The sequence below is a fragment of the Chlorocebus sabaeus genome, chromosome 6, assembly GCF_047675955.1.
Source record: "Chlorocebus sabaeus isolate Y175 chromosome 6, mChlSab1.0.hap1, whole genome shotgun sequence".
NCBI lineage: Eukaryota > Metazoa > Chordata > Mammalia > Primates > Cercopithecidae > Chlorocebus > Chlorocebus sabaeus.
The window spans coordinates 51,414,432-51,426,945 of NC_132909.1; the positions used below are offsets into that span (position 1 = coordinate 51,414,432).

The following is a 12,514-nucleotide window of genomic DNA, read 5'->3' on the forward strand; positions in this document are numbered from 1 at the left end:
AGCGCCTCCTTTCCCTAACTTCCCTCCTCAGCCTCAGTTTCCCCAGCCCTTCTCATAGGGTAGAAAGAGCGTCCCCCGAGCCCAGGAGTCTGGGGCCCACCCACCCTGGATCCCGGGGCCTCCTCTCCGTCCCCAGCCTCAGTTTCCCTAGCCCCCGGGACTCCAGGCGACCCCTCCGGCCGGCAGGGGCAGCACGGAGCGGCCCGGGCCACCCGGAAGGGCCCCGCCCCCGCGCCGGCCCCGCCCCGCCCCGGCTGCCCAGAACCGGCAGGCGGCAGCGGCGGCGGCGGGGCCGGGACGCGGGGCGGCGGCGGCAGCGGGACGCGGGGACCATGGCGGCCGCCGAGCGCCGCGCCTTCGCGCACAAGATCAACAGGTAGCGTGGCCGCGGGGCCCCCTCCCTCCTCCCCCACGTGGCCCGGCCCCGCCCCGGGGCGGTGTGACCCTCCCCGCCGGGGCGCCCCCAATTCAACCCCTTTCCGCCTCGGCCCGCGTCCCGCCAGCTTCCTCCGGCAGGGGCTGGGAGCGGGAGAAGGCGGGGAGGCCCGCGGGGGTCCCGGCGGGGGTCCCAGATGGGAGTCGCGTCGGGGCTGGGAGCGCGATGGCGGCTGCAGTTCTGCCTCCGTGACGCGCGGGGGTGTGTCCGGAGGGCTTCGCGGAGGAGGTGGCGCGGGGATATGGATGCCGGGCGTCCCCTGAACTCCCTGCGCGCCCCGTCCGCCTCTCTTGGCCCCTCACTGTCCCCGCGCCCTCCGAGATCGGGGTGGGCCGGACTTTCTGTTCCCTCCTCAGTGCCTGGTTTGGGGCAGGGAGGCTCCAGGCTCAGAGATTTGGGGACAGAGATGGGCTCCTTGGTGGCGTTTGAAACCCCTCGAGGAGTTTCCCGTGCCCTTCCCCCTCCAGGGTCCGGTGCCCAGCTGTCGGGGGGGGGGGGAAGGGGACAGCTGTGGGCGCTCCCCCACCTTCTACTTCAGGCTCTCCCAGCGCGGGCTGGACCGCACTGGGAATGGATGGGTGATTGAATGGAGGGAGTGGGGGCTGGGGACAGAACCAGCTGGTGGGCAGACGGGGGAGGGGACAGGCCCCAGGCGCTGGGGGATCCATTTCCGTGGCCACTGGGGATTGTGAGAGTCACAGCCTGGGAAGGGGATATCAGACTCTCTGGGGCTGAAAAGCCTCGCCCCCAGTTGGCGGGGGCGGGTCTTTGCGACAAGGGTGCGTTCAGAAACTAAGGTATCCTCTCCCCGGGGGACCTGTCCTGTCTGCCCCCAGGTGAAAGAGCTGCCCTTTGGGTTGGGCCCTGGTCTCCTGGAGATAAAAGATCCCCATCTTGGGATATAGTAGCAGAGAGAGACCAGAAGCCTGATCAAGTAGATTACCTGTCAGTGACAAGTGCTGTGGGGACAAGACAGGGAAGGGGGATGGGAGGGTGGGGGCTGTTTGAGATGCAGGAGGTGGGTCAGGAAAGCCTGGATGAGCAGGTGCCTTTGAGTAAAAACCTCAAGGAGATGAGGGAGGGATCACACCTGTTTGTGGGGGAAGAGTGGGAAGGGTTTGTGCAAAGGCCCTGAGGCAGGAACAGAGAGCTGGAGGGGGACAGTAGTAGTAGAATGTACAGGGTCTTGTGGGCTGTGCAGGGGACTTTGACTTTTGACCCCAAGTGAGGTGGGAGCCATGGGGAGTTCTCAGCAGAGGAGGGAAGAGACCTGGTGGCTGGGGCATAATGGCTGGGCAATTTTTATGTTCTATCATTATCTTTGTCTGTAAATTGGCATTCTGTCTTAGACCTTTGGCGTCTTTGAGGATGCAAATATTATGGCTGTCTGTTTATTTTTCTTTTTCTTTTTCTTTTTCTTTTCCTTTTCTTTTTTTTTTTTTTTTTTTTTTTTTGAGACAGAGTCTTGCTCTGTCACCCAGGCTGGAGTGCAATGGCACAATCTCAGCTCACTGCAAACTCTGCCTCCCGGGTTCAAGCAATTCTTGTGTCTCAGCTTCGTAAGTAGCTAGGATTACAGGTGCCTGCCACCACACCCAGCTAATTTTTGAATTTTTAGTAGAGAGGTTGTTTCACCATGCTGGCCAGGCTGGTCACAAACTCCTGACCTCAGGTGATCTGCCTACCTCCCAAAGTGCTGGGATTACAGATGTGAGCCACTGCGCCCAGGCTTTTTTTTTTTTTTTTTTTTTTTTTTTTAATACAGGCTGTCACCCAGGCTGGAGGGCAGTGGTGATACCTTGGCTCACTGCAACCTCAACCTCCCAGGCTCAAGTGATCCTCCTGCCTCAGCCTCCCAAGTAACTGGGACTACAGGTGTATGCTGCAACACTTGGCTAACTTTTTAACCTTTTGTAGAAATGGGATCTCACTATCTTGCCCAGGCTGGCCTCAAACTTGTGGGCTCAAGTGATCCTCCTGCCTCAGCCTCCCAAATGCTGGGATTACAGGCATGAGCCATTGTGCTCAGCCTGCTCTCTGTTTCTTTGCATTTTGGTCTGTATGTCCAAAATTTGGTCTGTATGTCCAAAATAGCTGGGCGCGGTGGTGGGTGCCTGTAATCCCAGCTACTCGGGAGGCTGAGGCAGGAGAATCGCTTGAATCCGGGATGTGGAGGTTGCAGTGAGCTGAGATCGTGCCACTGCACTCCAGCCTGGACGACAGAGACTCCATCTCAAGAAAAGAAAAAAATAAAAAGAGAGGGAGAGAGAAAGAAGTGGAAATTTCAAAGAATAATTAGAAAGCAAAGGGCAGGGAAATGGCCACTTGGTCAATTTCCTATGGGGACCATCTCCACCTTCCTGGCTCCCTCCCCCATGCCAGCAGCCCTACCTGATCTGGCCTGTTTTAGGTTGTCATATAAACTAAACCATGGGATGTTGCATCCACGTGCCCAACTTTGTTCACTCAGCATCAGGTCAGGAAGGCTCAGCTGGGCCGTTGCCTGCAATCCTTTTTCATTGCTGGGTAGTACTCCCCTGCCTCGGGCATTTATTTCCCCATCTTTGGTCAGTGAACATGTGAGTTTCACTTTGGAGCTGTCGTGGTCAGAGGTGTCAACATTCTTGGCCATGTGTTTCCTTCTGAGTATCTACACCTTGGAGTGGAATTGCTGGATTGGCATATTTTCAACCTTGCTTAATAATCACAGATGGTTTTTTCTCTGTGTGTGTGTGTGTGTGTGTGTGTGTGTGTGTACATTTGTGTTTATTAGAAATGGGGTCTCGCTATGTTGCCCAAGCTGGTCTTGAACTCCTGGCCTCGTGTGATCCTCCCATCTCAGCCTCCCAAAATGCTGAGAATGTAGACATGAGCCACCACACCTGGCTTATAGATGGATTTTTTTTTTTTTTTTTTTTTTGAGACAGAATCTCATTCTGTTGCCTAGGCTGGAGTACAGTGGAGCAATCTTGGCTCACTGCAACCTCCACCTCCTGGGTTCAAGTGATTCTCTTGCCTCAGCCTCTCAAGTAGCTGGGATTACCAGCATGTGCCACCAGGCCTGGCTAATTTTTGTATTTTTAGTAGAGACGGTGTTTCACCATGTTGGCCAGGCTGGTCTCGAACTCCTGACCTCAGATGATCTGCCCGCCTCGGCCTCCCAAAGTGCTGGGATTACAGGCATAAGCCACGGTGCCGCCTTTTTTTTTTTTTTTTTTTTTGTAAGAAACAGTGTCTCTGTAGCCCAGGCTGGAGTGCACTGGTGCAATCACTGCAGCCTCAAGCTCCTGAGCTCAAGCGATCCTCCCGCCTTGGCCTCCCAAAGCACTGGGATTGCAGGTGCGAGCCAACATGCCTGACTCTCATGGTTGTCATCTATGTCTCACCTTGGTGTAAAAACAGGGTCAGAGGCCGGGCACAGTGGCTCACACCTGTAATCCCAGCACTTTGGGAGTCTGAGGCAGGAAGATCATGGGAAGTCAGGAGTTTGAGACCAGCCTAGGCAACATAGTGAGACCCCATTTCTACAAAAAAAAAAAAAAAAAATTTAATTAGCCAAGAATGGTGGTGTGCACCGGTTGTCCCAGCTACTCGGGAGGCTGAGGCTGGAGGATTGCTTGAACACAGGAGGCTGAGGCTGCGGTGAGCCGTGATTGCACCACTGCACTCCAGCCTGGGCGACAGTAAGACCTGTCTCAAAAACACACACACACACACAAAAAGCAAAAACAGGCTGGACACAGTGGCTCACGCCTGTAATTCCAGGAGTTTGGGAGGCTGAGGCGGGTGGATCACCAGAGCTCAGGAGTTCAAGACCAGCCTGGCCAAGATGGTGAAACCCCATCTCTACTAAAAATACAAAAAATTAGCCAGACGTGGTGGCACAGGCCCCTAATCCCAGCTACTCAGGAGGCTGAAGCAGGAGAATCGCTTGAACCCAGGAGGTGGAGGTTGCAGCGAGCCGAGATCATGCCACTGCACTTCAGCCTGGACAATAAGAGCAAAACTCTGTCTCAAATAAATAAATAAATAAATAAATTTTTAAAAATAAAAACAAAAAACAAAACAGGGTCGGAAATCCCAGCTGCCTAGGATTGTCTTTGAAGACAACCTGGTGGCAGCAAGCCTTAATTGAGCACTTACTGTGTACAAAGCCTTACACTCAGAACAGCTCGAGAAAGTGGGCAGTGGCCGGAGCCCTGAGGCTGAGAGACTGATGGTCACTCATCCATGCTCAACGGCTTCGTGCAGAGTCCTGTGATGCAGTCAGCTGGCTCTGTGGCCGTGGTGTTGCAGGCCCGGCATTTTCCCACTGCAGGGGCCTCTCTCCAAGGCCAAGGGGAAAATGAAGCTGGAGGCCCAGCCGTCCTTCCTCCCGTCTCCCTCCGCTGGAGCAGCAGCTGCAGAACAGCTGGGACCAGGGTACAGCTTTGTCCCCTGTCTCAGCATCTTTTGTAAATTATCCCTCAGCCCCTGTGTGCCCAGGGTTCTGGAGGCAGCAGCCCGACTTTGGGAATTTCAAGACAAAAGCCCTAATTTTTCACATCCTTTGAATGCCCCACAAGTGCCTTTCTCAACCCCCCAGTCAGTAGAAGCAAGAATCCAAGACCATTAAGAGCGAAAATGGATTGAATATGGGGATGGAGGAGGGCGACCGGGGTCTCAAACTAGAGACCTCCACGTTGTATGAAGGTCATGATCAAGTTTTGGTTTTGACCCATACGATTTTTTTTTCCCTTTTTTGGGGCAGAGCCTCACTCCGTCGCCCAGGCTGGAATGTAGTGGTGCAATCTTGGCTCACTGCAACCTCCACCTCCTGGATTCGAGTGATTCTCATGCCTCAGCCACCCAAGTAACTGAGATTACAGGTGCGTGCCACCACACCCAGCTAACTTTTGTATTTTTAGTAGAGATGGGGTTTCACCATGTTGGCCAGGCTGGTCTCAAATGCCTGACCTCAAGTGATCCACCCACCTCGGCCTCCCAAAGAGCTGGGATTACAGGCGTGAGCCACCGCACCCAGTTAATTATTTTGTTTTGTTTTGAGACAGGGTCTTGCTCTGTCATTCAGGCTGGAGTCCAGTGGCACAACAATCATAGCTCACTGCAGCCTCTACCTCCCAGGCTCAAGTGATCCTCCTGCCTCAGCCTCCTGAGTAGCTAATTTTTAAATTTTTTGTAGAAATGAGGTCTCCCTACAACTTTGTCCCCACCTGGGGAGACTTGTTGATAACCCAGCTCTTTGGTGAGCGCTAGGTCCATGAGTGGCTGAGAGATACGTGTATTTACTTTTAATGTTGTTCAGGGTCCAGTTTACCCAGTGGCATGCCCAGGCTGGTCTTGAACTCCTGGCCTCAAGTGATCCTTCTGCTTCAGCCTCCCAGAGAACTTGGGATTAGTGGTGTGAGCCACTGTGCCTGGCTGAGCACAACTTTTTATTATGAAAATTTACTGGCTGGGCGTGGTGACTCACACCTGTAATCCAGCACTTTGGGAGGCCAAGATGGGCGTATCATGAGGTCAGGAGATTGAGACCATCCTGACTAACATGGTGAAACACTGTCTCTACTAAAAATACAAAAAATTAGCCAGGCCTGGTGGTGGGCGCCTGTAATCCCAGCTACTCAGGAGGCTGAGGCAGGAGAATGGCGTGAACCCGGAAGGCAGAGCTTGCAGTGAGCTGAGATCGCGCCACTGCACTCCAGCCTGGGCAACAGAGCGAGACTCCGTCTCAAAAAAAAAAAAAAAAAAAATCTGCAATTACACAGGGAATTGGGAAGCAGAAGGGTGTAAGACCTGAAAACCCAGGCAATCAGCTTCTCTATTGTAGGAGGGACTGAGGTCCAGAGAGGGTATCCTACCTGGCCAAAGTCACACAGCTAGAAGACCTGGGGCTTTCCTCACTCAGCAGATTTGGGCAAGTTAGAAGAAGACTGGAAGGGACTCACTCATTTCTTTTTTTTTTTTTTTGAAATGGAGTCTCAGTCTGTCGCCCAGGCTGGAGTGCAGTAGTGTGATCTCTGCTCACTGCAAACTCCGCCTCCCGGGTTCCCGCCATTTTCCTGCCTCAGCCTCCCAAGTTGCTGGGACTACAGGCGCCCACCACCACGCCCGGCTAATTTTTTTGTATTTTTAGTGGAGACGGGGTTTCACTGTATTAGTTAGGATGGTCTCAATCTCCTGACCTCGTGATCTGCCCAGCGGGACTCACTCATTCTATCAAAAAAATGTACTAGGCAGGCGGATCACTTGAGGTCAGGAGTTTGAGACCAGCCTGAGCAACATGGCAAGACCCTGTCTCTACTGAAAAAGAAAGATTAACCAGGCTTGGTGGTATACACTGTAATCACAGCTACTTGGGAGGCTGAGGTGGGAGGCGGATCACTTGAGTCTGGGAGGCGGAGATTGAAGTGAGCTGATATCGTGCCAGTACGCTCCAGCCTGGGCAACAGAGCCACCCTGTCTCAAAAAAAAAGTAGGTTGGCAACGGTGGCTTATGCCGCTCATCACAGCACTTTGGGAGGCTGAGGCAGTTGTGTCACCTGAGGTCAGGAGTTTGAGACCAGCCTGGCCAACATTGTTAAACCCCGTCTCTGCTAAAAATACAAAAAATTAGCCGGGCTGGTGGCACATGCTTGTAATCCCAGCTACTCAGGAGGCCGAGGCAGGGGAATCACTTGAAACCAGGAGGCGGAGGTTGCAGTGAGCTGAGATTGTGCCATTGCACTCCAGCCTGGGCAACAAGAGCGAAACTCCGTCTCAAAAAAAAAAAAAAAAAAAAATGGAGTGAGTGCCTAGTATGTGCAAGGCCCTCTTTGGGGGACACACAGCCCTAGCTCCTGCCTTCACAGAGACCCCAGGGAGCGGGAGTCTCCACACTCAAAGCATGAAACCCAGTCTCAGGTCCTTTGTACCTGCTGTGCCCCCTGCCGGGCACCCTCTACCCCCAGGTAACTGCTTGACTCTCTCTCGTCCCCTCCTGAGCTCAGCCAGAGGAATTGGAGGCCTGAGCCATCCCTGTGCCCATTGGTTCTGCTCCACATTCCTGCAGAGTCCCCTCTACTGCCACTCTTGCCCCTCTACCCCCATCCTCCTTGATTTTTTTTTTTTTTTTTTTTTTTTGAGACAAAGTCTTGCTCTGTCGCCCAGGTTGGGGTACAGTGGCGCAATCTCGGCTCACTGCAACCTGCGCCTCCTGGGTTCAAGCGATTATCCTGCCTCAGCCTCCCGAGTATTAGCTGGGACTATAGGCGTCCAGCTAATTTTTGTATTTTTAGTAGAGATGGGGTTTCCTCTTGTTGGCCAGGCCCATCTTGAACTTCTGACCTCAGGTGATCCGCCCGCCTCAGCCTCTCAAAGTGCTGGAATTACAGGTGTGAACCACCACACCCGGCCATCCTCCCTGATTTTGCAGGCCTGCTCAGATCCAGGTGGCCCAGGAAGGCCCCAGGGCCCACCTTGGTTGCATGGGGTTACTTAAAAGGCCTCCCAGTTCTGGGCCCCCCAGGCCAGGTTGACCTCTGACACAATGGCCTCATCTCAAGATCTCTGTGACTTCAGGCCAGGCCCCAGGCTTCACTCTCCCCAGTAGCCCTGTGAAGTCAGGGCATCAGCTACAGATGGGTAAACTGAGGCTCAGAGGTGGAAATGACTTATCCAGGCCCCAAAGCAAGGATGGGAAGGGATGTATGTTCTGGATGGGGTCCCGGGGCAGGGCTGTGCGTGTTGGGGAACAGCAGGGTGGACAGAGGTCCCCCAGATGAGGGAGCAGAGGCCAGGCACCCGTGGGCCTCCCTCCAGACCTGGAAGGCCACAAGCCCAGCTGGGAAGGGAAGGAGAGTCCGTGATGGCTTCCCCTGGTGGCAGCATTCCCCTTTCCTGATCTGTGCTTGATGGGGAAGAGGTTGAGGGAACTGGGGAGCTGGGGGCTCTTAAAGCCTCGCACTCCTGGTTCTCTTGGCCCTTGGCCTATTTATTCCATTCCACAATTTGAATTTTCCTCATAGCAGGAATCTGTCGGCCCCACTGCCTGAGTTTTCCTGTCCCCAATGGCCCCCTCCCTGTCTTTCCAGGACGGTGGCCGCAGAGGTGCGGAAGCAGGTGTCCCGGGAACGCAGTGGCTCCCCCAGCTCCAGCAGGCACTGCAGCAGCTCCCTGGGGGTAAGTATTTGGGGGGTCCACCCTCAGCCCCCTGCCTTCTCTCAGACAGAGGTAGGGGCTTCCTTGGCCTAGGTTCTATCCCACCCCCTCCCTCCTGTGGCCTGTCCTGTGGGGAAACCGAGAGAGACCCAGCAGTGTCGGGGAGGGAGTCCCTGCCCTGGTCCTCGTACTGTCACCAATTCCTGTGGCCACTCTCCCTGCAGCTGCTTGTCACCCTGTGGGTGGTCCAGGGGGAGTGGCTCCCCGCTGATGTCCCCCACCTCCAGCCACCTGGACCACCCAGATGGGGATGGAGGAGGGAAGTTGGGGAGGGGAGTGGCTTTTGCCTGAGAGGGGTGGGGCCATGTTGCCCAGAGGGTTGGGAGGGATTTAGGAATTGTGTCTTGCCTGGCCTCTGTCAACATTTCTTTCCTTCCACTGTTAGTTTCTGCCCTTCCAGGCATGGGGTGTGATTTCCTTCCTGGAGCCCCTGGAGGGAGGGGCAGGGCAGGGAAAGCTGAGGTGGGGGTGGAGAGTCTGAGGTCACCCTCCTCCATGGCTCCTCTGCAGCTCCAACACCCTCCATGGCTCCCACCGCCCTCCTATTTGAGTTTGAAGCCAGCATGCATCCACCCCTGCCTCACGCCTCCACTCTCAGCCTCCTGGACAGTGCGATCACAGCCACTTTGCTCCAATCCAGGTCCCACTGACTGAAGTTGTCGAGCCCCTGGACTTTGAGGATGTACTTCTGAGCCGGCCACCAGACGCTGAGCCAGGGCCCCTCAGGGACCTGGTCGAATTCCCAGCTGACGACTTGGAGCTGCTGCTGCAGCCCCGGGAATGCCGGACCACAGAGCCCGGGATCCCCAAGGATGAGTGGGTAGCCCCACACCCTCTCGGCCTGTGATTCCACTCTGTCTCTGCCATCCACATCAACCGCCCGAGTTCAGCTCCTGGCTGGGCCGTGACCTTGGACAAGCCATGCTTTTTCTCTGAGCCTCCATCTCCCCTTGTCTGGAATAGGCAGGACAGTGCTAACCTTACAGGCTAGCAGAAGGATTCACAGAGACCCTGCCTCTGTTTACCCTGATCTTCTTTTACTGCAGAAAACTGGATGCTCAGGTGAGGGCTGCGGTGGAGATGTATATCGAGGACTGGGTCATCGTCCACAGAAGGTGAGTCTGACTTGGGGGCAGCTCAGGGGATTCGGAACCCAAAAGGGCTGAGCTGATGTCTGCAGCCGGTCCTACTGTGTATCTGCCCATTGTCCCTGCAAGAGCAGGCAAACTTGTCAGGTGGAGCACGAGGAGGTTGGCTTTGTAGGAGCCGAGTAGCTGTGTCGGAACACACTGGGGAGCCTCCTGGGGGCCCTCAGCCCTCCCTACCTGCTCAGCCCGGTTTCCTGCTAGGTATCAGTACCTGAGTGCAGCATACAGCCCCGTCACCACGGAGACACAGCGAGAGCGACAGAAGGGCCTCCCCCGCCAGGTCTTTGAGCAGGATGCTTCTGGAGACGAGAAGTCCGGCCCTGAGGACTCGGTGAGGAATTCCCTGGCTGGGGTCACTGAAGGCGTCTGTGTGGAGGCTCCAGTCTCAGGTTTTGGTCACATGTGACAGGAAATGACCCAAACAGTCTTGAACTCAAAAGGAATTGCATCAGTCCCCATGAGTAAAAAGTTAGGGGTCATAATTGTAAACATTTATTGAGTGCTTAGGGTATACTAAAGGCTTTATATGTGTCCTCTCCTTTCATCCTAGGAGTCAGGGCAGCCATTACACCCAGGTAAGGAAGCTGAGGCACAGCAAGGTTCTTAGAGGCACAGCAAGGTTCTTAGAGGCCTTGAGCCTGTATTTTGTCAGTCAACATTTACTGGGCACTTACTGTATACCAACCGTAATTATTCCAAAGATTATTGTTGTTTTCATTATTATTATTAGTTTAATTAAGTAATTATTTTGAGATGGAGTCTCACTCTGTCACCCAGGCTGGAGTACAGTGGCACAATCTCAGCTCACTACAACCTCCACCTCCCGGGTTCAAGCGATCCTCCCACCTCAGCCTCCCGGGTAGCTGGGATTACACGCATGGGCCACCATGCCGGCTAATTTTGTTATTATGTTTAGATGTACATGGGGAAACTGAGGCCCTTAGAGTTGGGGGTCAGAGACTCAGTGTCACAGAGCTGAGCTGAGATTTGATCCAGTGCAGGAAGGTCAGGAAGAACTCTCTCCTTCCCTGGCAACAGTGAACAAAGTCCCAGGGAAGGCTCTCATTGGCCCAGCCCAGGCCCTTGGAGCCAGTCCCTAGGGTGGGTGGATGTGTTCTGATTGGCCAGATAAGAATCACCTGAAGCCCCAAATGTGGGATAAGGAGTGGCCTCCCCCAACAGTGGTAAAAATTGGGAGGCTCTCCAGACAGAAGTTTCTGGAAAGAGGGTAGGCAAAACCCCCAGGTGATCCTTAGAGTGATGACCCTCAGCCCCGACCCTCAATTTCCCCATCTCTAGAATGAGTTTGAGGACACTCTTACCAGAGTGTGGTGAGGGTGTATACAGCTGGCACTCAGTGCTTGCGCATTGTGCACTGGCAGAATGACTCCCGGCGCGGCTCAGGCTCCCCGGAAGACACCCCTCGAAGCAGTGGTGCCTCTAGCATCTTCGACCTGAGGAACCTGGCAGCTGACTCATTGCTGCCCTCGCTGCTAGAGCGGGCGGCCCCAGAAGATGTGGACCGGCGCAATGAAAGCCTTCGACGGCAGCACCGGCCCCCGGCCCTGCTTACCCTCTACCCGGCGCCTGACGAGGTAAGTGCCCCTTCCCAGATATCAGCCAACCAGCATTTACTGGGTGCCTATTGTATACTTCATGTTTATTCAATAACTTCTATAGATGGACATCTACTATATACCCCATAGTAATCTAATCAGCGTTTATTGGGCACCTACTGTATATCCTATGTTTATTAAATAGATTCTATATGTGGACACCTACTATATACCCCTGTATTTATCCAACCAGCATGTATTGGGTGCCTACTGTATACCCTATGCTTATTCAATAGCTTCTAGGCCAGGCATGGTGGCTCAGGCCTGTAATCCCAGCACTTTGGGAGGCCCAGGTGGGCAGATCACTTGAGGCCAGGAGTTCAAGACCAGTCAACATGGCGAAACCCTATCTCTACTAAAAATATAAAAGTTAGCCAGGCATGGTGGCAGGTGCCTGTAATCCCAGCTACTCAAGAGGCTGAGGCATGAGAATCGCCAGAACCCGGGAGACCAAGGTTGCAGTGAGCTGAGATCACCATCTCTGCACTCCAGCCTGGACAACAGAGCAAAACTCTGTCTCAAAAAAAACAAAAACAGAAACAAAAAAAGTAGCTTCTGGCTGGGCGTGGTGGCTCATACCTGTAATCCCAGCACTTTGGGAGGCTGGGGCGAGATTCAAAAAAAAAAAAAGATAGCTTCTGTATATGGACACCTACTGTATATCTTTATAGTTAGCTAACCAGCATTTAGTGGGCACCTACTGTATCTCCTAAGTTTATTCAATAGCTTTTATATGTGGACACCTACTATATACTCCTATATTTATCCAACCATCAACACCATAGGAAAGGTAAAAACATATATAAAATAAAATTTTTTTTTTTTTTTTGAGATGAGCCTCACTCTGTCACCCAAGCTGGAGTGCAGTGGCACGATCTCAGCTCACTGCAACCTCCATCTCCTGGATTCAAGCGATTCTTCTGCTTCAGCCTCCTGAGTAGCTGGGTCTACAGGTGTGCGCCACCATGCCCAGTTAATTTTTGTATTTTTAGTAGAGATGGGGTTTCAACATGTTGGCCAGGTGGGTCTCAAACTCCTGACCTTGTGATCTACCCGCCTCAGCCTCCCAGAGTGCTGGGATTACAGGCATGAGCCACTGTACCCAGCCAGAAAAT

The 12,514-nt window shown here is 53.8% G+C and overlaps 1 protein-coding gene across 8 annotated transcripts in view; it reads left to right on the forward strand.

Annotated features, from left to right (window-relative positions):
- The first annotated feature begins 242 nt into the window (after positions 1 to 242).
- The window catches only part of DOCK6 (dedicator of cytokinesis 6), a 60,379-nt gene continuing 48,107 nt past the window's right edge, over positions 243 to 12,514 (forward strand). For 6 of the 8 annotated variants that reach the window (XM_007995276.3, XM_007995286.3, XM_007995279.3 and 3 more), the window contains exons 1-6: positions 265 to 376; positions 8,509 to 8,596; positions 9,276 to 9,451; positions 9,682 to 9,750; positions 9,985 to 10,114; positions 11,166 to 11,378. In XM_007995276.3, coding sequence (XP_007993467.2) covers positions 333 to 376; positions 8,509 to 8,596; positions 9,276 to 9,451; positions 9,682 to 9,750; positions 9,985 to 10,114; positions 11,166 to 11,378 — 720 coding nt within the window. In that variant the 5' untranslated portion in view covers positions 265 to 332. Of the gene's footprint in view, positions 377 to 8,508; positions 8,597 to 9,275; positions 9,452 to 9,681; positions 9,751 to 9,984; positions 10,115 to 11,165; positions 11,379 to 12,514 lie in introns of those variants that run through there. The other 2 variants (XM_007995282.3, XM_073016947.1) reach the window with 2 other exon arrangements.